Source organism: Hesperophylax consimilis, chromosome 20, assembly GCF_061612785.1.
Source record: "Hesperophylax consimilis isolate HC1 chromosome 20, BYU_Hcon_1.0, whole genome shotgun sequence".
Classification (NCBI taxonomy): Eukaryota; Metazoa; Arthropoda; class Insecta; order Trichoptera; family Limnephilidae; genus Hesperophylax; species Hesperophylax consimilis.
Genome location: NC_142855.1, coordinates 9,584,192 through 9,611,059, shown reverse-complemented (window position 1 = coordinate 9,611,059; position 26,868 = coordinate 9,584,192). Strand labels below are relative to the sequence as shown.

The following is a 26,868-nucleotide window of genomic DNA, read 5'->3' as shown; positions in this document are numbered from 1 at the left end:
ATGGATTTTTTTTTTATAAATCTCACAAATTATAATACCCCGTGATTTTTCCTTTGCATTATATAATGTTCATCACAAGGCATTTAGCGAATATAAATAATAAAAAAATTATGATTGATAGAAAAATGTATCCATGTTGGATTGACAGCTCTACACCAAAACTAAACGCCAAAAACCACATTAATTTAACATGCTGAAATACCGGCACTAAGAGAATTAAAGCGCGCAATATTGATGATGTACACTGTAACAAGGTCCGAAACGTTGGCTAGAGAAGAAGAAAGCGCTACAGGGCATAATAACCCAAGAAAATAAAAAAAAAAACAATTTAATTTTATAAACATGTGATTGAATTTTGATTTGGTTTTCGTAAATCTTGTACATTTACCGGCATCCAATCAAGCTCAAATCGACTAGTTGTCGATGACAATGCATCCTATCAACTTTTGTGGGCAATCACGCACGCACATTGCACACAAGTTGGACATAGGGGAATCCCAACGTTGGGACTACGCCAGCGGTAGTCGCTCGATTCGCGACGCCAAACATCAGATAGGAAAATCCACAAAAATTACGTCCAGTAAGAAGGGATATACAGGGTGTATCGGCACGTACCCGACAAACTTTAACCAGCTATTCCTTAGCATATTTGGAGTAAAAAATCTTATGTGCACTTTGCTGTCCGGTAACGTTTTTTTTTAATAAAAAATTTATTATTCATATTTTCACCACATGTCACCACTGCTTTATCCTTTGATAAAGTTTGAAAACCCATCTGGCAAATATTTTATTCGAATTCCGTTGAATAATGCACGTGTGTACCTATATTGGCGCACGTTTACAGTCACAACGAAATAGCACGGCACCATTCGTCTCATTTTTAACTATTATTATTTAGTGTGTGCGAAAGAGCGAAGACGCTTTTTGACACACTTGCTTATAACAGCTGTTTAACACGAAACGCAATGCCAATGACAGTGATGTAGTGTGGAAATTTTAAATTTTTTTGTTTTTAATTGAAAAAAAAATGCTACCGGACAGCAAAGTGCCCATAACATTTTTTACTCCAAATGTGCTAAGGAATAGCTGGTTAAAGTTTGTCGGGTTAGTGCCGATACACCCTGTATAACCAAAAAAAAACCGTTGCAAATCATTTTACAACAAAAGTGAGGTTATGTCAAATTTTAAGTATTTCACAGCAAAAATAAGTGTTGGAATGCCGTTTTTTTGGTTCGTTTAAAAAAAATATTGATGGCTGTAATCGGTGTAAAGTCGGCTGCGTTCCACATTACGGCTGTTTACGCGCGTCAAAAGCATGGACCAAGTCATACTTGAATGTACAAAGCCGCGTACGGACATTAGCAAAGCAACCGAGACACCGAACGGGCTTGAATAATAAACGGTAATTTGTTAAATGCTGCATTGTGCTGCTAACGTTTGTACGCAGCTTCATATTACCGTCTGTAAATCGTGAAAAAATGACGAACAAAACAATATATCGTTCGCAAAGTTTAAACAGTCGTGATTATGTTTCAGTTTATTATGTCCGGCATCCGATACTCGACGGCTGCACCAAAACTAAACGCAAAAATCCACATTCGTTTCACTCACTATTTCTTCGGTTATCGTGTGCGGGGGGGGCTCGAAGGCTGCGGCTAAATTAAACGCCGAAAACCACATTAATTTAACTGATGATTTACCGATGATGTACCGCGATGATGGGCACTGTAACAATGTCCGAATCGTTGCCATAAGGAGTAGGAAGCGCACACGGCATAATAATGCAAAACTTAATCGTAATATTTTTTTTTTAGCGTTGCAGCAACTATTGCTTGATACTTGTTCGCACCTGTCTAGGGCATGCGTTGCACGCGTCTCGGAGTCTGAACGCAGCTAATAGCATCTAGCGCTTATTCCCAAAGGCTAGATATATATTCATACAATACTAGTGTGAAATTTACCAATGAATTAAATTAGTTTTTCTTTTCTTAGTTAGTTAGATGTATCGTCATGTTTCAGTATAATACTCCAGGGAACTGGAGATGATGACCGAGGGGTGTGTTCTGATGTGGTATTTGCCCGCTGCCTGAGATTGGTGGGGGCCCGACGGGGACCTAGTCACGGAGCACCAGAGAGTGGTCCTTCAGGGCTCCACCGTCGCCCTCGGAAACGAAGCGCTTGCGACCCCTGGACAAGAAAACAAACATTATTAGATATATATCGGCAAAATCTTTTGAAAACTCACGATTACGAGTCACAAGACAGAACAGCTGTTCTAGCACAGCCTAGCAGGACAAGAGGAACGGAGCTTTTGAATTAAATTAATACTAACTCTTACGGCCGTTGTTCCCAATCCTGCTGATCAACTGTTGAGCCGAAATTTTGGCTCAACACTGGCTCAAACACAACTACGCTATTTCCAACGGAAAGGTGATGACCGAGCGATCAATCAATTTAAGGAAGCCAAACTACTGGATTAAGCTTGCCTCAGTAAATGACTACTTATAAAAAGTGTCTACAGAGTGAAAAGTATTTGCAACGCCAAGATATGGTGGCATTAAAGTCAAGCTAACACGTTATTTTTAACATATTATGTACATAAATTTATTTTAAAAAATACGTATGCATTAATAATAAATACAATATTGTTTATTTTTTAATGATGAACTAATGTATATAAGACAAAGTTTTTTGTGCATAGCACAAAGGATAACAAATTATTATAAGCATTAATTACTCCCATGAAATATCCATACAAATTGAAAATATCTCCCAAGTTTGTATAAATTTGGTTGTTAACAGGTGAAAAAAAAAAATATTTTAAGCAGTAATTGTCGATTGAAGAACTTGTACATATTGAATTATTTGACGTGTTGGAAATAAGAGGACGATGCGGGTTCAATTCCCGGGTTCGGCGGCATTTATTTTCAATTTGTATGTATATTTTAAGCGAGTAATTGATGCTTATAATAATTTGTTGTAAATACAATAATCATTTGGTCAATATTAATTTAACATTGAAAGTTTTTACTTTGATATCATTGTCTGTTAAAGTGGGCGAGTCCACTTAAGATAATCAATGGTAAAGGTGTTTGGAAACAGGCAAATCGAATGTTACTGAACAAATCACTTGACTGATCGGAGCCAGTTAGTGTGCCGCTAAATTGGGGAGCGGCCCGAAATGCGCTGACTGACACTATTTCCATAATCACTTATTTGTTGTTGGCAAAATGAAATTTTTGTAAATTGTACCTATTTACAAGATAATGTATGTTTTTAAGTTACAAAAAAAAGGAAGTTATTTTTGAAGATAATATCGATATATTTTTTATGCCGAAACGTTAGCAGTCCACAATGGAGTGCTGATACCTACCCTGATGTATGGAAGTGAGGCATGGAGCTGGCAGAGAAAGGATGAAAGTAGATTGAATGCTGTAAGAATGAGATCCCTGAGGCATACCAGTGGTAAAACCATGTATGATCGTGTGAGAAATGTGGAGATCCGCAAAGAGTGCAAGGCTGATGTAAGCGTAATGGGTAAGATCAAGAAAGGGACGCTTAGGTGGTTTGGGCATGTAGAGCGAATGAGCGAAGAAATGAGTGTGAGGAGGATATATGATGCAAATGCGAATGGTAGCAGAAGTCGGGGATGCCCGAGGAAGACATGGCATGACCGAGTGAATCAGATACTTGAGCCGGGCCGTGTCAAGAATCAGAATAATAGAAGAATATGTATGAGACGATGTAAGAATGTGAATGAGGCAAGGAGTGTGTGCCAAGACTGACTTGTTTGTCGGTCCGTCCTCTCTGTCCGGGAAACGGCGTGATGGTTAGTTAGTTAGTTTGTAATGCCGAAACGTTAACTATATGAAATTCCTTCAATAAAAAAAACCACAAAGTAAGCTCGGAAAATTATTTAAAACACGTTTTGTTCTGTTATTTAATATGTTATAGGCATGAAAAAATTCACAGTGTATCTTTAAATGCGACTGAAGCATCTGTGGAGAGATTTTTGCTGTATTTCAAACGAGTCATGTTTTACTAAATATTTTCACCATTCATCGCTCAATGATTATCGTTTTTTAATATTGGCGCGCTCCTTCTAACATTCGTATTTACATATCTCCATTTCAAACCATCTTTGAACGCTTACTACGGGGCCTTAAAGATATCCATTTTTGGACTTCTTGCTCTGGGTTTAGTACTAAACCAGATTCAGAAAAATGTCTTTTCTCTCTCTGAAGTCATCAAAAAATATAATTCATACAATATTCTAGAGTTTTATTATACTTTTCAGCTAAATAAACATTCTTCACAATGAAAATAAATCGTACGAGGCTATGATGTGACTAGGATGGGATTTATTAAGGCGATGCACTACGTCGTGTAATATTTTAAATTGAGCCGCCATCAATAACAACCCTTACGTAGATGGCGATAAGGTTTAAATTTCCTTTAACACCATCCGCCTGTTTTGATTTATGCAAGAAAAAAACACGGCCAAAAAGTGCCATTTATTTTATTTTGTGGATGTTCAGGCATAAATATTAATTTTTTTTTCGATCATTTTATAAATAACTTAATTTGCCACATTATACAATAAAATCATTAAGGAAAATGGGTTCGTAAGTAGGAGATTTTGAACTTTAAAGCAGTTTTCATAGGCCTTATACATTATTTTCTTCTGGGCTTATAAAAAGATTTATGTAAAAAATACTCGATTATTTCAAAGGCCAAGATGTATTTTACCGCAGTATTTAATTAAAGCATCCGAAACATTTCTAGGAGACCAAATTTTCAAACCAAAAACACATGATTTTGCATTACTACGTATGGCATCGCCTTATGGTCCAAAATACCATAAAATCAAGACGTGAGTTAAAAAAAACTTTTTAGTATACCTATCTTCCAAAAGGTGAAGACTGTTAAAATAAGCAATCTTGCAGGAACTGTAAATGGATTATTGATATTGTTTGCAACGTTGCTTACCTGGTGGGCATCTTGCTGTGCACCCGGTCCGTGAGGATGCTGCGACCGTGGCAGCGCTCCATGAAGCGGTTCAGCGTGATGTACGCCAGCGGCACGTCCAGCACTATGTCCGCCATGTCGTCAAACACGCGCAGGAAGCCCTGACGGACAACACAAATACATTGTTTACATCGTTATTGTAAAGTGACACAAAGACAAACTGTCCACTGTAAGTTCTAATATTGCTTGTGCAACGACGGAGGATTTAGCTAGCAGAGAAACTGAAGTAAAGCTATAGATAATAGAAACAATGGGACATATGCGAATTGTCTTTGTTGTACAACCAAACTGCAAGGAATATCAAAGCGGCAATGAATGCTAATGAAAGTTGCACGTTTGGTGTGTAGATAATTAAAAAAAAAGGCGAGGTGAACAATACATGTGATACGGTCTATCTTCCTTGTTTCTATTATCTGCGATAAAAATAATGCAGGACCCAATGTCGATCCCTGTGTTACCCCGTAAATTAAGAAAAATGGATTGAACTAGTGAATATAATCAGGCATCCACAATAGGCTGTAAAATGACACCAAGATAACTGTTCCTCCTACTACCAATGATATAATGATAATGATAAACTCTAATTTTGCTTGTGCAATGACAGAAAACCTAGCTAGCTGAACCTTAATTACCAGTAAAGCTATTGATAATAGAAACAATGGAAGATATGGCATGTTTGCAAGCCAACAATCGCTATCACAAGACCAAATTACGCTAAAGCGCCTATGCAATGAAAGTTGCGCTTTTGATTGGTAGGTAGTGACAAAGACGGAAGTGCGAGGAGAGGAAGTTAAAGAAGTGACTATGGACTATACTGACCCTCTCCATCATGTCGAGGGTGATGAGGCAGCTGTCGCTGAAGGCGGCCAGCAGCGTGACCAGCTGCTGCTCCACGTGGCAGCTGACAGCCTCCAGCGCCATCACCACCGTCTCGTACACCAGCTCGTGATGGAAGTGCGGGACCTCCAGCTCGCGCAGGCAGCGCTGCGCCTCCGTCGTGTCTCCCGAGCTCAGGTACTCCTTCAGCAGCAAGTTCATCTGGCGCACCAGCGACTTAACCGGCCTTTAAAAAAACAAACAGTTGAAAAATGGGATTGGGTGCAAAAATGAACAATCTGCAAGTATGCTGCCTGTTGTATGGGGCTGACTTCTAACAGTATGGAAGATCTACAGTCTCTAATGCCTGGGATTTGTATGTAAGAATTGAAAGGTGTGGGCTTGGGTACAAAAATGACCAATTTGGAAGTATGGAAGATCTATAGTCTTCTTCTTTCGTATGGTGGGGGGGTCAGAGGGGGACATCTAGGCCTGTGAGCCAGTCTAGGGCCTCAGGTGTCGCCATGTGGACCTCATCAATCCCGCCAGGGAATGAATGGAGCGGGCATTCATTGACCACATGTTCGGTGGTCTGCACCGCACCACATTCACACATCGCCGACTCTTTAAGGCATCTGTGCATCATGTGGGCACAGCGGTTACGGGAGCACCTTAACCTATTGATTGCGGATCAGGTTGAGAACCCAGGCTGTCTCTTGGTGGGGTCCTGTATGAGATGGGCATTTCCCAAGTTGGCCGTTTGCCACTCAAGTTTCCACCTGTCTTCTGGGGTGAGAGGTAATCGGAGGAGCCTCTCTCCTTCCGCCCAGAAGGGCTTTCGGGACTTCAAGCGGCATGCCGGCTGGGAGACGACATCTTCAGTAGATCTACAGTATCTGATTTGTATACAACATTTGAAGGGTGTGGACTTGGGTGCAAAATGAAGGGTGTTGATTTCTAACAGTAGGGAAGATCTACAGTCTATCGTATGTAGCATTTGTATGTGTGATTGAAAGGTGCGGGATTGGGTGCAAAAAACGAACAATCTGAAAGCGTGTTGCCTGTTGTAAGCCGATGATGCAAAACTGATTTCTAACAGTTGTGTGCAAGATTTGAAAGGTGTGAGATCGGGAACATAAATGAACAAGTGTTGTAGTTTAGTTTAGGTTACCTTAAACTGCCGCCCACTCCCCAGATGCTGTCCAGTCGGACCAGTCCATGCTTCATAGACAGGAGAGTGTTAGCCTTCGTCAGAGCTTGTCTGAAACAAACAATACAATGTATATTATTAGGCATATTTTAAATGGCTGCGGGCAGTTGGGAATATTGTGCGGTACTCGCTTAAACACAATCTCTAAATAGTATAAAATAAAGTCGCTTTCCGCATCTGTCTGTTTGTGCGCTTAGTTCATCTGATCTATGCACGCAATTTTAATGGGATTTTCATTATCACTTAGAGAATTTCTTCCAAAAGGTTTATACATATATATGTTAAAAAAAAAAAAAAACTGCTGAAATTTAAAAATTCTGCCCAAACGACCCACAAAACTACCACCGCCCTATATCCCTTTTATCAAATATATCCAATTAAAAGATTATCAATAATATTCGAAAAAATCGTAAAAAATCAAATCTGGTCCTTCCTAGAACAACATAAAATTATAAATTCTAAACAGTATGGTTTCAAAAAAAAACACCAGCACCCACGATGCTATTGCAAAAATAACAAATTATATACCTATATACCGCCCTAGACTCAAATGAAAAATGCATTGGAATATTTATTGACCTTAAAAAAGCATTTGATAGTATTTCACACACTAACTTAATAAAAAAAAATAATTAATTGGATTAAATGGAACGGTACTATCCTGGATTATAAGCTTTTTGGAAAATAGACCACAGCAAGTAAAATGATTAAATGAATTAAGTGATTCCGAAAGTAATAATTTCTCGAAACCACAAGGCACAGTTTTAGGACCACTATTGTTCATATTATATGTAAATGATATATTTGAAGTTGCTAAATACGGGGAAATTGTCTCATATGCAGATGACACAGTGCTTCTTCTAAAAGCAAACACATGGTTAGAACTGAACAAAAAGGCTAATTCAGACATCAATGAATTGAAAACATGGTTTGACAATAACCTACTAACGTTAAACACTAATAAATACACTACGTACCATTTTTCATAAACAAACCAAATACGCCGCATGAAATAAACATTCGAATTCACTCTGCACCAAACACTCAACAACACCACTGTAACTTACTGTGTACTAATATTGAAATTAAAACTTCCAACCAAATATCTAGGGATCACTAACTATTGACCAATGCCTAAAATGGATACCACATATAACCATACTCAAAAAAAGAGTACGAAAATTAACCTCTATTTTTAGCTGCTTGAGACATATTCTAAATAAAGAACTACTGAGAATGACGTACTTCGCATTCTGTCAATCCATAATCCAATATGGTATAATAGGATGAGGGGGCGCCTATAAAACTCACACACAACCTCTTTACGTTGCGAAAAAACTAATAATTAAAATAATATTAAAGAAATCATTTTTATATTCATCTGAACTCATTTTCAAAGAATTTAAAGTCAGAAAATTAAATACTCTTTTCCTGTATCACGCAACCTTACAAAGATGATATCCTAAACAAAACCGTACCATTCAAAAACACAGCAAATCTCAGGCAAAAATACATGTTACCAATTCCGATTTGTAAAAAAACTTTGGGTCAGCAAAACTACAAATAATTAGGAACAAATTTCTTCAATAAATTGCCGGAAATATAAGATCACTAAATGATAGTTTCAAAGAATTCAAAACACAATTAAAAATATATACTGAAAACCTAAACTAACTAAAAAAACGTAAATAAATAAAAGAAAAACAAAAACTTAAAAAATAAAATAAAAATCTAAGAAACTAAACAAATAATACCTCATCCCATACACACAAGCAATTGCTTATTATGGGAGAACATTGAAAAAGAATAAATATTAATCATATCATAATATCTTTTATCTTATTACCAGTGAAATATATATATGTATATCACACATTGTAAATTTTTTTATTGAATAAATATAATAAAAAAAATAAATAAAAAAAGTTATATTTATATAAAGTAGAGAAAAGTCGATGTTTCGTAATCAAGTGGTAAAAAAAAACTAAATATTTTATGGCGGTTACATTGCTAATGCTGGCTAAACCTCATGAGATACATCAAAATAATGTACTACCGAATTGTATATCTTACAAAGGTATACAGAAAAGCCAGCGACGGTATATGACTATGTCTTAAGGATAACCCCCAGCAACACCGGGTACAAGTCACCTAGTAATATTTATAAATTAAAGCATAAATTCTAAGACATTAACTATAAACTCGGTCTATTTATAGAAACCATAAATTAAAATCACTCACAGAAAATAATAAAATTATTAAAACCGTCAGATAGAAGACTAGTTTAGAGTTAATGTCAATGGTATTATAGACAGTCCTGATTTATTTCTTATTCTTAGTCCTGATTTACCGGCAACACCTGCCGGCTACTAAGCCAAAAACGGATCTTAGCCGCCACGTCGTGGGCCCCCACTCGCGGGCTCAGCGCGCTACTCCTGGGTCGCGGTTCTGCGCCCCGGAAGATCAATCCGGATACAAAGGAATATCCGGACTAACATCTGGATAATCACACTAAAATCCTTGCCTTTCAACAAGGCGACACAGTATAAACTCCTGGCCGAACTTCACAGCCAAACTAACATGTATTCACGTGTCGTAACCTGCGCTCATGTGGCCGATGGCCACCCACAAATTCCGCTCACCGATGGAAGAACCATGTAAGCTTGACCATTCCATCCCCTTTTCCATGTGCTTTCTAAAACTCAGTGCCGATTTCGTAACTTAAATTCAGAGAGAGATTGAACTTAGTTAGGATTATATTTTGTGCTCGCAATGTTTTCATAACCATCCCAACTGATGTTGATATTAGGCACATGAGAATGAGGAACGATTTGGCATTCTGAGGGAAAATTGAATTAAAAATTTAAATTCTGGGAAAGACATCAAATAATGTGCTTGGTAGTTTCTGTCTTCAAACTTTGTACAGTTCCTTTAGAGACGAGATACGTGCTTGGTAGTTTCTGTCTTCAAACTTTGTACAGTTCCTTTAGAGACGTGATACGTGCTTGGTAGTTTCTGTCTTCAAACTTTGCACAGTTCCTTTAGAGACGTGATACGACAGTTTTTGAGTTAAGTAATTAATCTACAATACGGTTGGGCGGGTATCTCATTACCTGGCGAGCGCGGAAAGGTCAGAGGCCTGCAGCTGAGAGGTGATGAAGCGCGGAGGCAGGCAGTCGTCCCCGACGCAGCGCGCCACGAAGCAGCCCAGCAGCTCGGCGGCGCACGGCTGGTCAAGGGTCAGATCCTCGAGGTTGCCCAGCAGGTTCTCAAACGCTGCAACAACACACACTCTCAGAACCAAGAATAAATCCTCACCTTAGTTGCTTTTTGCTTATTTCTATAACCAACATTATTTTCATAGATACTCGTATGACGAAGTTCTAACATCGACTGATTAAAGCTTCCATATTTTATTTTACAAGGTTCTAACATCAGTTCAAACCTTTTACAATTGATCACTACCACTGATCTAACCCGACCGTATTTCCTTCAGACATATTTAACTGAATCATACATGGAACAAGAACTACCAACATTATCTTAATTCATATTTTTATTGGTTGCTATTTTTACGTATGGTCGCAAGATTCATGTCAAACTAAATGCAATCTAGATAGTATTTTGGATAAATATAATCATTTTTAATGTGCTTTTCTACAAGCCAATAGAATAGGTTTCCTATGCATTAAAACTGTATGAGAATATATAAATGGTAAAGACAATATCACTAACATTATCATTTAGAGCACAGACGTCAGACTCTACCCATATTTCAACAGACAATTATCCGAGGAAATAGAATCGTTGATCCCTTCGGGGAATATGCCGAACATTTGTCTATTTCTACGACTCGTTCTCGTGTTCAAAGCTCGGCTGTGAAATGATTACCGACTTCTGTGTTTTTTCCCTCCTATAACAAGACCCAGGCACTGACTTTAAACTCAGCTTATGGAGTTGTGTTACAAAGTACGCATTCATTTCAGATAATACTGTTTTGAAAAGTAGCTCGAAGAAGTGAACAGATAGAATGAGCGCAAACCTTGGGCGATGTCCCTCTCAGACAGCAGGTGTCCGTAAAGGTCGGAGATGAGTATAGAACACATCTCCCTGTGGGATGGCTTGTGGTCCAGTCCCATCTCCACTATGATCTGGCATATCTGTACAAGCAAACCAACTATTGTAGTCAAGACGTACTTTAACAATACAGTGATAACATGTTCAGGTTATTGTTACCATACAATTATCATAATGACCAGACTGCTGTAAGAATGATCCGGGAAATCAAAGATTCTCGTAATAACTTGGCCAGCGTATGAATGATCTAGAATAAGAAAGGTTATCGTAATGACTGGGCCAGCGTATGAATGATCTGGGAATTGAGTAGGTTAGAATAAGAAAGATTTTCATAATGACTGGACCAGCGTATGATCTGGGAATTGAGTAGGTTAGAATAAGAAAGATTTTCGTAATGACTGGGCCAGCGTATGATCTGGGAATTGAGTAGGTTAGAATAAGAAAGATTCTCGTAATGACTGGGTCAGCGTATGAATGATCTGGGAATTGAGTAGGTTAGAATAAGAAAGATTCTCGTAATGACTGGGTCAGCGTATGAATGATCTGGGAATTGAGTAGGTTAGAATAAGAAAGATTCTCATAATGACTGGACCAGCGTATGATCGGGGAATTGAGTAGGTTAGAATAAGAAAGATTTTCATAATGACTGGACCAGCGTATGATCTGGGAATTGAGTAGGTTAGAATAAGAAAGATTTTCGTAATGACTGGGTCAGCGTATGAATGATCTGGGAATTGAGTAGGTTAGAATAAGAAAGATTTTCATAATGACTGGACCAGCGTATGATCTGGGAATTGAGTAGGTTAGAATAAGAAAGATTCTCATAATGACTGGACCAGCGTATGATCGGGGAATTGAGTAGGTTAGAATAAGAAAGATTCTCATAATGACTGGACCAGCGTATGATCTGGGAATTGAGTAGGTTAGAATAAGAAAGATTTTCATAATGACTGGACCAGCGTATGATCTGGGAATTGAGTAGGTTAGAATAAGAAAGATTTTCATAATGACTGGACCAGCGTATGATCTGGGAATTGAGTAGGTTAGAATAAGAAAGATTCTCATAATGACTGGACCAGCGTATGATCTGGGAATTGAGTAGGTTAGAATAAGAAAGATTCTCATAATGACTGGACCAGCGTATGATCTGGGAATTGAGTAGGTTAGAATAAGAAAGATTTTCATAATGACTGGACCAGCGTATGATCTGGGAATTGAGTAGGTTAGAATAAGAAAGATTTTCATAATGACTGGACCAGCGTATGATCTGGGAATTGAGTAGGTTAGAATAAGAAAGATTTTCATAATGACTGGACCAGCGTATGATCTGGGAATTGAGTAGGTTAGAATAAGAAAGATTTTCATAATGACTGGACCAGCGTATGATCTGGGAATTGAGTAGGTTAGAATAAGAAAGATTTTCATAATGACTGGACCAGCGTATGATCTGGGAATTGAGTAGGTTAGAATAAGAAAGATTTTCATAATGACTGGACCAGCGTATGATCTGGGAATTGAGTAGGTTAGAATAAGAAAGATTCTCGTAATGACTGGGTCAGCGTATGAATGATCTGGGAATTGAGTAGGTTAGAATAAGAAAGATTCTCATAATGACTGGACCAGCGTATGATCGGGGAATTGAGTAGGTTAGAATAAGAAAGATTCTCATAATGACTGGACCAGCGTATGATCGGGGAATTGAGTAGGTTAGAATAAGAAAGATTTTCGTAATGATTGGGCCTGCGTATGAATGATCTTGAATAAGAAAAGTTCTCGTAATGACTGGGCCAGCGTATGAATGATCTTGAATAAGAAAAGTTCTCGTAATGACTGGGCCAGCATATGAATGATCTGGGAATTGAGTAGGTTAGAATAAGAAAGATTCTCGTAATGACTGGGCCAGCGTTTAAATGATCTGGGAATTGAGTAGGCTAGAATAAGAAAGGTCTTGCTTGGTAATGATGCTTGGTAATGATGGGGTGAGAATGAACGGGGGCTCACCGTGTGGCGCTGACTGGAAGGGATGAACTCCAGGAAGCTGTCTAGGGCTTCGTTGGTGTCCCCGTTCTCAAAGTACTCCAGGATTATGGGCTCGGCCTTTTTCTAAAACAATATACAACAACATCAGATATTACAAAGAGTGCTTCCAACAATGAGACTTCAGGTGATGCTATATGATGATGATATGTCCGATACAGGCGGTGGTGAGCTTATTGTGAAGGTGTTAACCTCATGACAATTTGGGTAACATTGATGGCCGAATTTGCCGAATTTCACTGCACGCATAAAACGCAATTAACCTTTCCTTATCTGTGGTGTGTATTTACTACTTATTGCTTCTAATAACTTTAATAACTCTATAAATATAATAAATTCTAGGTTCAGATTTTAGGTATTACTCTATTATACATTTATGCACTGAATTAAAAAATAATATTTTACATAGTTTTCAAATTCAATTAAAAATCAGAGATTTTTGTTAAAAATCGGAAACAAATACACCAATACAATCAACCGTGTGACAATGCTACGCAAAGAGTGTGCGAGGAAATGACACGCTATTAATGTCCCGCTTTAGTTCGCTATGCGGGAACATGATAAATCTACACGTCCGCAGTTGTATTTTTATTTAGACCATCGATACCTACGACCGCATAGCTGTGTGTGTGCTAGCACTGCTAGCCGCAAGCCAGTCGGTCGCGGACCGTCGTTAGATGTGGACCCGATGGTTTTTTTATGTTTTCAGCAATTAAATTACAATTATTATCACTTTTGATATGAAATATAATAAATATAAGCGATTAGCTATGAATATTCATATTTTTCCGATATTAAATCAGCACCGGAACGCGTGGATTTTTTTGGCACATTAAGGGAAAGGTTAAGAAGAAAAAAAAATTGGTTTCAGCTCACAGACATAGGAATTAGTAGACGAGAAGATAATGGCGAGGGGTAAAATCAACTGTTGAAGAACGAAGGGAGTGGAGCTGACTGTGATTCGTCAATAAATCAATCTGACAGTAAATAGGCATCTCGCATTATAATATCACCATTTACTTCTTAAAAGTAAAATCTGCCTTTGAATGAATAGACATTTTTACATGATAGCGCAAATTACTCGCCACGTTATGAACTAATTTGCGAAGTCCAAATTCGGCAAAGTAAGGCAGCTTCTATTTTCAGAGTCGTAGTTAGTTTCAGAGTATTTAGTTAAGACACTTTTACAAATGTCTCATAATTTACTTACCCCAGTAAACAACGATGAGCACACTTGAGAATCGCTACATTGTGATGTGATAGTATATGTTTCTAAAACTGATCCATATAATACGGTGTGAATAAGCTTAAAATAAAGTAAAATAATGCTTACTAATGGAATGTAATACGACAATTGGGTTTATTCTCTTTTTCACATCTATTTTTACAAGTTTTCATATCACAAGTCAACATTTTGCCGTTTTATTTCGTAAAATGAACCGATGATGCCTCGACCATAGTTCGCACAAGAATGATGACGTCACGTTTTCAAATTTCACTTGAGGCCATACGCGAGCCCAGCCGGCTCCAATGGAACCGGTATGGGGAGTGGGGATAATACGCTTTTAATCACTTAGGGCAGGTCTACTAATATTCATATGTCCATGTTTCAGCTTCATTACTACTTACTGCTAAGAGAGACAACTTTGTATGTCGGAGGATATAGTTAAAGGATGCCATCGCAGTTAGTTTTTTGTCAATGTTCAAAATGTCACGTGTTTCCAAAGTTTGACGGTTATGCTTTTTCTTATTTATACGATCTGAGTTAAGCTTGAAGGTTAGAAAATTTGCATAAATTATTTGAATAACCCAAACCAATCAACCTATTTTGTGCTTGTTTTTGCATATAAATAAATAATTATTTCGAGTTGTAGTCAAATTGAAACCAAGCGTTCCTTTTAATTTTTTTGCAAATTAACCACTCAGAACATTAGAACGTCAAAAGACGTAAATATGATAATAGCGGTCAAGACATTAAAACGTCTTTTCACGTAAACGCGCGAGATTTTACAAAAATCGATTTATTTCCATCACTAGTATACGGATTGCCATGATTTAAAAAACAGAGTATCGATAATGAATAACGCTACGCGTCTGTATTCAAGAATATCTATGGAACGTAGAGTTGCATTATCTAAGCCGATTGAATCTGTCATCTTGTTCGTTCATAATTTATTGCGTTTCTAAATAATTTATTAAAAATATTTTAGTTTGCACGGTTAATATTTTGAGGTGACTAATAGTTTTTAATTATATTTCTTCAATATATAAAGTGTTATTTCTTTATGATACTCAGAAAAAAGTACATTTTTCAAGGCTTTGAAATAATTGTAAGCGATTTTTACATATTTTTGACGTTTTCATAAAATGTATATTTAGAAACGCAAATATTTACGTATAACAACACAATGCTATAGTGGATTTCATAATCTTTCCAAAACATTTTTTAGAATGAGGCTACGTTTCCCAAAACGTGAGTTATGAAGCTTTTAGCAAAACTTGTAAATAACACAAAAATTATCACGTTTTGACAGTTCTCAAAGGAACACATAGTAGTAGAAGTCTTTGTCTGAGAGGTTAAGCGTGCAGCGGAATTTTGCAACTATATCACGTTGATTGCATCTCGGATATGGGATGGAAAGAAACCCTCCGCACAGCATCTCCAAGAGACTGTCAGCAAGACAGAATAAAGAACACAACAAGAAATATTTTGAGAATCAAAATCAGTTGAACCTCCTATTAAATTTCATAAGCAGAACTACATCTCACACTGACATACAAGTCGGTGACAACATTGGTTTCCATTCAAATCTATATGGAAGGCATTTCTAGATTTCTTCTGTATGTATGCTCCACACAGAATCCCAAAAGACAGCAATTAACAGTTAGTGTTTCTGCTATCGTGGTACGAGAACACGCCGTCAGATGGAATGTAGGAAAACACTTCTTCTTCTTGACATATAAATTTATTAATTCACAATATAATTGCAGAGGATCTTATTTTCCTCTGCTAAAACTTAAACTGAAAGAAATAAAGGTCTAGTTTCCTTTATTCTTCAGTTTTCTCTAGGTTTACATAAACCTAGTAATTATCTCACGACTGACTGCATAGGTACGCATGTACCTACCAATTATTTCAATACTCCTCCTGCCTAGGTACGCCTGTACCTACCAGTTATATCAATACTGCTCTTTTTCTGGGAGGTATCTGTATTTAAACTAAATTCTGAAGGACATATTAAAAAAAATAAAGTTGTTCCACCCGCTCGTCGGCAAACAACATTCTTAAACATAAAAGATAATGCACTTAACAATCCTAAATAATACAAACGTGACTTAAACAATACAAATATTATTTTAAGGGAGATGAAACTTTATTTGGGGTTTTTATTACTATGGGACAGGGGTGGGAAAGGTATTGGCAAATATTTTTAGGCATAATGGTTTAACTAGGGTGATCATAAAATGTCACGAATTCTTAAATCATAAATGATATACAAACAAGACAATATTTTTATAAAAATACCAGGCCAATGAATTGTTTTATTGTAGGGTCGAATGTGCAAATGTGGGAAACTACGCTAACTTTGAAAATACGAACTGTGGGAACGGGCCTGAAGGCTACATTTTATTGAGCAATATGTAAAAGTCGCATTCTGGAAGATCCGGTTAGGTTAGATGTTATGGGAGACCCTCTGCGCAGCATGCCCAAAGAGAGTGGCAGGTCGACAGTGGGGTGAGGTGATGTTAGGTTAGGTTACCTGGACCTCCTCCTTGGCCATCTCGGGGATGACGATCTTGAGTTCTACGTCTCCGCTGTTCATGTTCTCCGAGTCATAGTTGGGGTCGTTGAAGTCCTCGTACTCCTCGAGGAGTTCGGATCCCAGCTTGCCCCACACTCCCTTCCCTCCGGCACCACCTGACACCAACAAACACAATCACTATTATTAGTTAATGAGCGGGCGGCATTCTGCTGACGCGCTGATTTTCTAATTTTGTGGGTAAGCTGCCGAAATAACTCAAAAATCACTGTTTCGTGAATTTGTTTTTGATCTAATTAGAATTTAGCTTAGGTGTTAAGCGTTGTTGTCTCCAGTCCCCGGGAGAGAGGTTTAATCTAATCAAAGGTTTAACAGAGTCAAACCAAACAATAAAAAACATATCTTAATAAAAATGAGGTTAGATTTATTTACACAGATTTAGGAAATGAGATTAAAAGAATTTGGCATTCTCAGACTATAAAAATATTACCGCTCATTATTTCGGCTACTGGCATTATACCTAGCTCTCTCATTCAAAATTTAGGCATATTAGATCTATCAAAAAATTTATATATAAAGACGCAAAAGTCGGTCATTTTGAATACATGTAGGATAACGAAAGACTTTTAAAATATTTATGTTGAGGGATCAGTAGGATTTATAGGCCCTGTTAGAAGATCTACCGAGCCGAACCCTCTGATATGAAAATATCTGGAGTCGGTGAATTATTTTTTCCCATTTGATCTCTGGTGAGTTGACGTGTTGTTGTTCTTGTATTGTTTTGTATTTATTTTACTTATATAATGCACTTGCATAATGTTGATTGACTAGATAATCATTTGTGGAAAAGTGTGTGGAAGGGTTTAGTTTTTCCTATGGGGAAGATTTAACCCGGACAACAAAATAGTAAGCATTCAAAAATACAGCGATTTGACTGGTTTACAAAAATACAACTTCCATTTAGGAATAGTGTTAACATAAATCTTTTACGTAATCCACAAAATTCGCAAAGTTAATATTAAATATCACCTAAGTATTGGTTTCCCATTGTGTGAAACCGTTGTATTGGGGAGTTCGCAATGTAATTGCGCTTATGTGTGCTGCAGTGGAATATTGTATTTTGTCGTGATGTTATTGTAGGTATTCTTAAATTTATGAGTTGCAGAAGTTCGAAACAGTCGAATTTAGAGTTTAGAATAAAAAAGTTAAGTCGTTTATTTTACGCCCGTCTTCCAATGTGTGTATTTTTAGAGTATTTAATAAGAAATGATATTGTAAGTCTTCTAGTGGGATATTTAATTTAAAATTTATAAAACGTAGAAAATTTTTTTGTCTTCGCTCAATGTTATTAATGTAAATTTTGTAAGAGGGAGACCAAACTACTGAGTTGTATTCAATTATGCTTCTAACTAGAGATATGTATAACAGTTTAATGGCTTGTATGGAGTTAAAGTTTTTAGTTGTTCTTAATACGAAGCCTAGTGTTTTCATGTCTTTGTTTACAATTTGATGGATATGATTGGCGAAACTTAGTTTTCCATCCAAAATAATTCCGAGATCTCTCATTTCCGTGACTCTTTCTAAAGCTGTATTGTTATTGAAATATTCAAATAAAACAGGATTTTTATTTCTGCAGAAAGTCAAGGTTTTGTATTACACAGACAAAAGATTTTCAAAACAAAAACTGTTTCTCAGTGACGTTTCGCAAGGACATCACTGTGGGAAATTTATAAATATATGCACCGATACACACAATCAATAATTGATTGAGCAAATTTGCGATTTTTGACGGAGTTATTTTCTGTGGCATCATTGTTTTTGGTTGTTATTTTGGGACACCACAGAATGAAATGTGGAGATCAGAAAATAGAGAGTGCAAGACTGATGTAAGCGTAATGAGTAAGATTAAGAAAGGGACGCTTAGATGGTTTGGGCATGTAGAACGAATGATCAAAGAAAGGAATGCAATAAAGAATACATATGATGCGAATGCAAACGTTGGCAAAAGACGGTGACCCCCGAGGAAGACATGGCACGATCAAGTGAATCAGACACTCGAGCCGGACCATGTCAAGAGTCAGAATAATAGAAGAGTATGTATGAGACGATGTATGAATGTGAATGAGGCAAGAAGTGTTTGCCAAGATCGAGTTGTTTGGCGGTCCACCCTCTCTGCCTACCCTTGCAGAGAAACGGCGTGATGGTTAGTTAGTTAAAATGCGCTGCCGAAATTGTATAATAAATATGCACCAATACACAAAATTAATAATTATTCAACGTGTGTTGTTTAAGTCAACTCTAATTGCGCGCCCGATTAAAATATACCGATTTAAAACACATTTATAGATTTTGTAGTCTCTCATGTGTTTTAGTGTCTAGGATGAACCAAGTATGTATGAAGAATGAGTTAATGATGAATGTAAGTAAGTCTAAAGTAATGGTGTTTGAAAGAGAGAGTACGAAAACAGTGTGCAATATAGTTTATTTATTTATTTTAAATATGTAAATTAAAAACAATACAAAACAAAATGAACCTTTGTCTGTCCAACTGGGAAGGATTCCCGTTTCAGGACAGCCAAATTGTGTATTTAGTACATAATATTCTTACAATGGAATGGCGATGCAAAACAAATTTTGGGAACATTGTTGATTGCATTCGAAGTGACAGGATGGTTTCTTTATCCTTGAAAGAATCGCAAAGATGTAATTTATTACCAGGGTCAATTTGTATAACATTAGTAATTGCATTCAGAACAGATGAATGGTTTCTTTCGGGACATCACAAGTCTGAGATTCTTTCCAGGGCATTTTGTAGAACATTTACAATTGCATAGTTAGAATTTCCACATTTATAAATCAGTATAAGACATGAATCCTATAGTACTATATTTTTAGAATTTCTTAGGTGATAGAAATTACACATTACTAGACCAGAATATATGCCGTATGACATATGAATTTCCAGTTTTAAAATTTCGAATCTTTATTTATTAAATGGCTAGTCATTATTATACAGTAATCGTACTATACAGATTCGTAAATTTAAATAATAACAACAATGAAGATCAAGTATTAGGAACAAAAATAACCATTTTTAACATGAAATAAAAAGTGACTTTGGATCCTTATCTCTCATAAGCATAAAATAGCCTTTTGGAATATAAAAAATAAAATTTAACATAATATTTTTTTCTATCTAAGTACTTAAATAAGTACTAAAAAAAAGTAGTACTTAAAATCAGAGATGTGCAAAATGGGTACCCAAAACCATTTGAAATGCAAAATGGAAATGGGTCAAAACTTTTCCATTTGAAAATGCAAAATGGTTTTTAGAAAAGCATTTCAAATGCAAAATGCAAAATACCTATTTTCAAAATGCATTGAAAATGCAAAATGGTTTCTCACGTCAAACAATCAAAATAATTATAGAATTTTTAAACAATTTTGTCATTTAATAATGGACATCAATGTAGAACAAACATATTACATGATGGTAAATCCAAAAACACCACGACTACAGATTATGAAACCCCAAAATTTGCGCGGGATTAATGTTGCCAACGTAAAAACATAGAAACTGCTATCTAACATTTAATATTGAGTCATGGCCCCATGTTCAGTATTTGAATCAGTATTTTTTGTAATGGTATCACTCAATTGCCAGGGCTCCTACCAGGGAGCAACTTGACAAATGTAAATTATCTCTCATAGCGAGGTTGAGGACCGACTGATATTTGGGGCTTATGAAAAAAGATGAATGGAGATAGTAGGAAGAATGTTGCAAAAAAGCATTTAAAATGGAAAATGCTTTGAGAAAAACATTTAAAATGCAAAATACAAAATGGTTTTTAGAAAAGCATTTAAAATGCAAAATGGAAAATACCCATTTCGCATTTTGCATTTCCATTTGAAATGGATTTATTTGAAATAAAGCACATAATATCTGCTTAAAATTAAGTTGTTGCTGAGGAATACTTGGAGCAGGTGGATGAGTTTGTGTATTTAGGAAGTATGTTCTAGAGAGATGGGAAGGCTGACAGAGATATTGAAACAAGGGGAAATGCAGTTACGATACTATATATGAATGTGAATGAGGTCCGTCCTCTCTGCCTACCCCTGCGGAGAAACGGCGTGATGGTTAGTTAGATAGATTTATAAATGATTATAAAAAATAATATCGAATTTATGCAGGGCGATCGATTACGCAACGGAGTTATTTACTATTGCAGACTCTCTACATCATTAGTTGGCAGTGTCTGTGTGTGTGTCGAAGTCAATGACCTTGGGCCGGCCACAACAAAACATAAACAAACAACAAACTCGGCGAAACCGGCCGACACTAGATAACAAATGCGAAACAATATTGATAAAAAAACAATGCTAAAATACCGATCATAAACGGACACAAAGTTTGTGGGTACATTCGTAAATTGTACATTTGCAATTCTGATCAAATACTTGCTTTTTTCTCTGTCTGCTAATGTCTTTTTCGGCTTTATCGAGTTGCTGTGGGTTAACCTTAAGAGATAGACATATACCATTTGAGAATTTTCTGTAGGTCTTTTAAAGATATACAATTCCGTAGTACATTATTTTGATGTATCTCATAAGGTTTAGCCAGCGTTAGGAATGTAAGCGCCCGAAAATATTATTTTTTACGACTTGATTACAAAACATCGAATTTTCTCTACTTTCTATAAATATAACATGCATGTATTATATATATAAACCTTCCGGGAGAAATTCTCTAAATGATAGTGAAGACCCTATCAAAATCCGTAGCGTAGTTTAGAAGAACTAAGCGCACAAACAGACAGACGCGGATAGCGACTTGTTTTATTCTATTTAAAGATTCCTGTAAGCCCACAAAAAGGACTAGTTTCTGTGAATTATTGCATTACGAAATCCTCAGCACGGGAGATCCCAGAGAGGATATCATTATCTGCAGTCGAGGGGTGAGGCTCTCGACTGGCGAGCTGAAGGTCCCGGGTTCAAATCCCGGAGCGCGCAAGAAACATTGATTGATTTGTGTTATTTCACAAACTACGAATTGAAACGGCTCTGGCCGTGTTTAGTGACCAGGTCTGAATAACCAGTTACTTCCCCTCCCCACTATCTTCACCCTCACAGCATAACCTAATTGGGGAATTGGAAATAAGAAAATACCTACACAGATTTAGGAAATGAGATAAAAATAATTTGGCATTCTCAGACTATAAAAATATTACCATTTGTTATTTCGGCTACTGGCATTATACCTAGCTCTCTCATTCAATATTTAGGCGTATTAGATCTATCAAAAAATGCAAAAATCAGTCATTTTAAATACATGTAGGATTACGAAAGATTTTTTAAATATTTATGTTGAGGGATCAGTAGGATTTATAGGCTCTGTTAGAAGTTCTACCGAGCCGAACCCTCTGATATGAAAATATCTGGAGTCGGTGAATTATTTTCCCATTTGATCTCTGGTGAGTTGACGTGTTGTTCTTGTATTGTTTTGTATTTATTTTGCTTATATAAATGCACTTGCATAATGTGGATTGACTAGACGATCATTTGTGTAAAAGTGTGTGGAAGGGTTTAGTTTTTCATATGGGAAAGATTTAATCCGGACATAAAGTCGGAAAATAAAAAAAAGTTCAACGAACGAGAAAAACAGTTGTGGCTCGGACAAAGCCGGGCACGCTTTCACCTACTGTTGACATAGAAGCACGTTTATTATTATTTAACGATTACATAACGCATAACACAGATAAAGCTAACGCCACGTTGTTGTCTGGCAAGGTGTCCATTATTATTACAATGTATTTTATCGCCGTGTTTTAACGAGGTAAATAAAACCAACACAAATAAAGACTCAACTATGCAATCAAACAGGGTTGCCGCAGGATTCGTCACAATTATTATTTGAACCATTTAATTAATTTATTTATTTATTAAGACTCACACAGTACAATAAGATACAGTTAAGAATATATTTCGTTATTATTACATAGTTGTATGTAGTACCTATTACGTATGTCCATAAAATAGCATTACGTAATTTCCACTGAGATTGTTCTGGAAACTTAAATAATGATTTTAAGTTAAAATGAATGAATTTAAATTAATGTATGAGTAGGTAACTAACTAAATAACCATCACGCCGTTTCTCCGCAGGGGTAGGCAGAGAGGACGGACCGCTAAACAGCTCGGTCACAGCACACACTTCTTGCCTCATTCACATTCATACATACTCTTTTATTATTCTGACTCTTGACATGGCCCGACTCGAGTATCTGATACACTTGGTCGTGCCATGTCTTCCTCGGGCGTCCTCGACTTCTGCTACCATTCACATTTGCATCATATACATATACTCCTTTCTTCGCTCATTCGCTCTACATGCCCAAACCATCTAAGCGTCCCTTTCTTAATCTTACTCATTACACTTACATCAGCCTTGCACTCTTTGCGGATCTCCACATTCCTCGCACGATCATACATGGTTTTACCACACATACGCCTCAGGGATCTCATTTCAACAGCATTCAATCTACTTTCATCCTTTCTTTGCCAGTTCCATGCCTCACTTCCATACATCAAGGTAGGTACTAGCACTCCATCGTGGACTGCAGCATATTATGCTAGCGCCAACTGCGTTCAGTCCTCCATGAATGGAGTTACATCCATTTCCCATTGTTTCAATATCTCTGTCAGCCTTCCCATCTCTCTAGAACATACTTCCTAAATACACAAACTCATCCACCTGCTCCAAGTATTACTCATTCACAACAATATTGCACACTGTTTTCGTACTCTCTCTCTTTCAAACACCATTACTTTAGACTTACTTACATTCATCGTTAACTCATTCTTCATACATACTTGGTTCATCCTAGACACGAGAGACTGCAGATCATCCATACTATTAGCAATCAGCACCGCATCATCAGCATACAACAGGCAACATACTTTCAGACTACTCAGATGAGTAGTTAATAGTTATTTATAAAAGGAAGAAAAAAAATAGATTGAAATCAATAATTATAATGTGCTCACGAATTGTAATTGACTGTTATACACATAAGTTTTGTTAAATGAAGTGAAAGTATTTTTGAGATATGTCACGCTAACAAATTTAATAAGTTAGTTAGTATAGATGATCTACAGTCTCTCGTGTCTAGGATGAACGAAGTATGCATGAAGAATGAGTTAATGATGAATGTAAGTAAGTCTAAAGTAATGGTGTTTGAAAGAGAGAGTACGAAAACAGTGTGCAATATAATTGTGAATGGGGAATACTTGGAGCAGGTGGATGAGTTTGTGTATTTAGGAAGTATGTTTACGAGAGATGGGAAGGCTGACAGAGATATCGAAAGAAGGGTAAATGCAGGTAATTCCGTTAATGGAGGACTAAACGCCGTAGGCGCTAACAAAAAATTGTCCAAAGAAGCGAAGTTAGCAGTCCACAACGGAGTGCTGGTACCTACCTTGATGTATGGAAGTGAGGCATGGAACTGGCAAAGAAAGGATGAAAGTAGATTAAATGCTGTTGAAATGAGATCCCTGAGGCGTATGTGTGGTAAAACCATGTTTGATCGTGTGAGGAATGTGGAGATCCGCAAAGAGTGCAAGGCTGATGTAAGCGTAATGAGTAAGATTAAGAAAGGGACGCTTAGATGGTTTGGGCATGTAGAGCGAATGAGCGAAGATAGGAGTGTAAGGAGGATATATGATGCAAATGTGAATGGTAGCAGAAGTCGGGGACGCCCGAGGAAGACATGGCACGATCAAGTGAATCAGATACTCGAGTCGGGCCATGTAAAGAGTCAGAATAATAGAAGAGTATGTATGAGACGATGTATGAATGTGAATGAGGCAAGGAGTGTGTGCCAAGACCGAGTTGTTTGGCGGTCCGTCCTCTCTGCCTACCCCTGCGGGGAAACGGCGTGATGGTTAGTTAGTTAGTTAGTTTTGTATGTTAGAAAGGAATCATGAAAGATATCATGGAATACAACTAGATGCAAATATAAACTGGAAAGAACATGTATCTAAGTAGCAAAAATCAGTAGCTTTTCTTTTGTTTTAGGCACCCTTAAATATCATAAACATCGAGTCAGTAATCACCGCATACTATGGATACGTATACTCAATGATAAAATAAGGAATAGTTTTTTGGGGAAACTCAGTTGTAAACGCCAAAGATGTTTTTATCATCCAAAAGAGGTGCTTACTGAAAATTATAAACTCTGATTCATGTAGACCAATTTAAAAAAAATCTCAAACTTCTGACAGTGACGGACATATATACATGTATAATGGAGTTATGCCTGTTAATTCGATCATCTCCAGAAAAGTTCCCACAAAGAACCAATTTTAATCATTATAATCATTAAACTTGTCGAATTCCCATAAATGACTTTGCTATTTAGAAACAACGTATTTTATAACCTTAAAATAATAATAACCTTCTGATTGAGAAAAAATTGAACTTTAGTGCATCTTTTACCTCATAAATACACCTCCCACCTCATAAATAGTTATATCTTGTAGTAATTAAGTTGAAACCGTATTTTTACAGCGGAATTCGACAAGTTTATCATTCGGAATGAGGGGGCTTATATAGTAATAAAAACAAACGTTTGTACCGGTGTTACCGTTTACCGGCTGCGTGTTTGGCAGCCCTATCTGTTTTCATTGCGTGAACTACATGTTTTGTATACGTGCGTATTGGGAGGTACACACAAACACACACTATCTTTGAAACATTAAAAATAAACATATTATCTTCGACGGCAGCGCGTATTCTGTTACAAAACAACGCCTCCATAACCGTAGAGCCGCTTCATAGGTTAATCGACTCCAAAGCGGCTGTCATTTTCCGACAATAATAGGATTACCAAGACAGAAATAACAATACGTACAATAATAATAACACGAAAACGTCAATAAAGAAAGTGAAGGTTAATTCTAAATACTATCATACGATCATAGGCGCTATAGAAAGATAATTTAGAGTTCATTATCGCGTAACATTGCTGTGTCAGATGGATGTCTTATTATTCCAAGAGGGTCGCCGTATCGAATCCACACAAAAATCAAAGCCATCTAGCGGGACAAAATCTAAAGAACGAAAATCACAATATGAAATTAATGATTCTAAAAATGTTTGAGCGTGACGTTTCGTAGTTTTTATTCTAGCCGCAAGGAACGGTGGGCGATTTAACGCTGTTTGTACCGGTAGATGTTTCTGTATTTTGTTTCGTAGCCGACGAAAACGTCAATAATAAAGGAAGCAAATTATAATCCTCTACATTGTTCAAGCCAACATGTTATCAACGCCAACTAGCGGAGAGAATAACAACTAACAAATAATCACATAGATTGTTGAAAACGTTGCGGTAGGTTTATTTTTAGTTCTAATCCACGCCGCTAGAATCGCTCCGTTTTTACGTGTTGTTTGTTACGTTGCGGGTTTCTGTATTTTGTTTTCTTGCTTACCTTTCTTCGGCAAACCTCTCCCATGGCCATTTCGCGGCCTGCGGCTATTTTTCCAGCTTCGATGCTGAGGAATTGGACCAGCTACGACGGTGTTGTCCCTGCTGCCCTGCCTGACGATCTTTTTGGCCCTCCGGCGGGGCCCGTCACCCGCGGAACGTTCAGGAATCAATGCCGGCGGGGCCATGATCCCATCCGCCACGTTGTCGGAACTTTCCAGGTCCATTTTCTATCAAAAAGTCTTATGAAACTATAGTTTAAACGGTCAAGATTGTGTAATAGCACTATCGCGACGATTCGGATGGTAGCCCAAACAAGTTGTATCGCCGATTTCTAACTGGAAAAACCGTACTACGCATTTGTGTACATACAAAACAGAGCAACGCGGTTTGTTTTGGATCGCAGCAGTGAATTGAAACTGAAGTTGGCCGCAAAACGAAAACAGGAACTGAGCCG

General features: G+C 37.1%; 1 protein-coding gene across 1 annotated transcript; it reads right to left on the bottom strand.

Annotated features, from left to right (window-relative positions):
- Positions 1-1,130: 1,130 nt before the first annotated feature.
- On the bottom strand, positions 1,131-26,868 carry Pdcd4 (Programmed cell death 4). Its single transcript, XM_089644084.1, has 9 exons — positions 26,416-26,868; positions 16,930-17,087; positions 13,133-13,234; positions 11,097-11,214; positions 10,168-10,330; positions 7,016-7,105; positions 5,848-6,091; positions 4,990-5,129; positions 1,131-2,187 (listed from the first exon to the last, which is right to left on the bottom strand). Exons 1-9 carry the CDS (start codon positions 26,636-26,638, stop codon positions 2,115-2,117), a joined length of 1,311 nt encoding a protein of 436 aa, XP_089500210.1. The 5' UTR covers positions 26,639-26,868; the 3' UTR covers positions 1,131-2,114.

Excerpts from the sequence above, each read along its gene's own strand:
- Pdcd4 (XM_089644084.1), bottom strand. The coding sequence starts at position 26,638 with ATGGACCTGGAAAGTTCCGACAACGTGGCGGATGGGATCATGGCCCCG. Across the intron at positions 13,235-16,929 it reads TGGCCAAGGAGGAGGTCCAG|AAAAAGGCCGAGCCCATAAT; the intron begins GTAACCTAACCT and ends ATATTGTTTTAG. Across the intron at positions 2,188-4,989 it reads CACAGCAAGATGCCCACCAG|GGGTCGCAAGCGCTTCGTTT; the intron begins GTAAGCAACGTT and ends TTTCTTGTCCAG.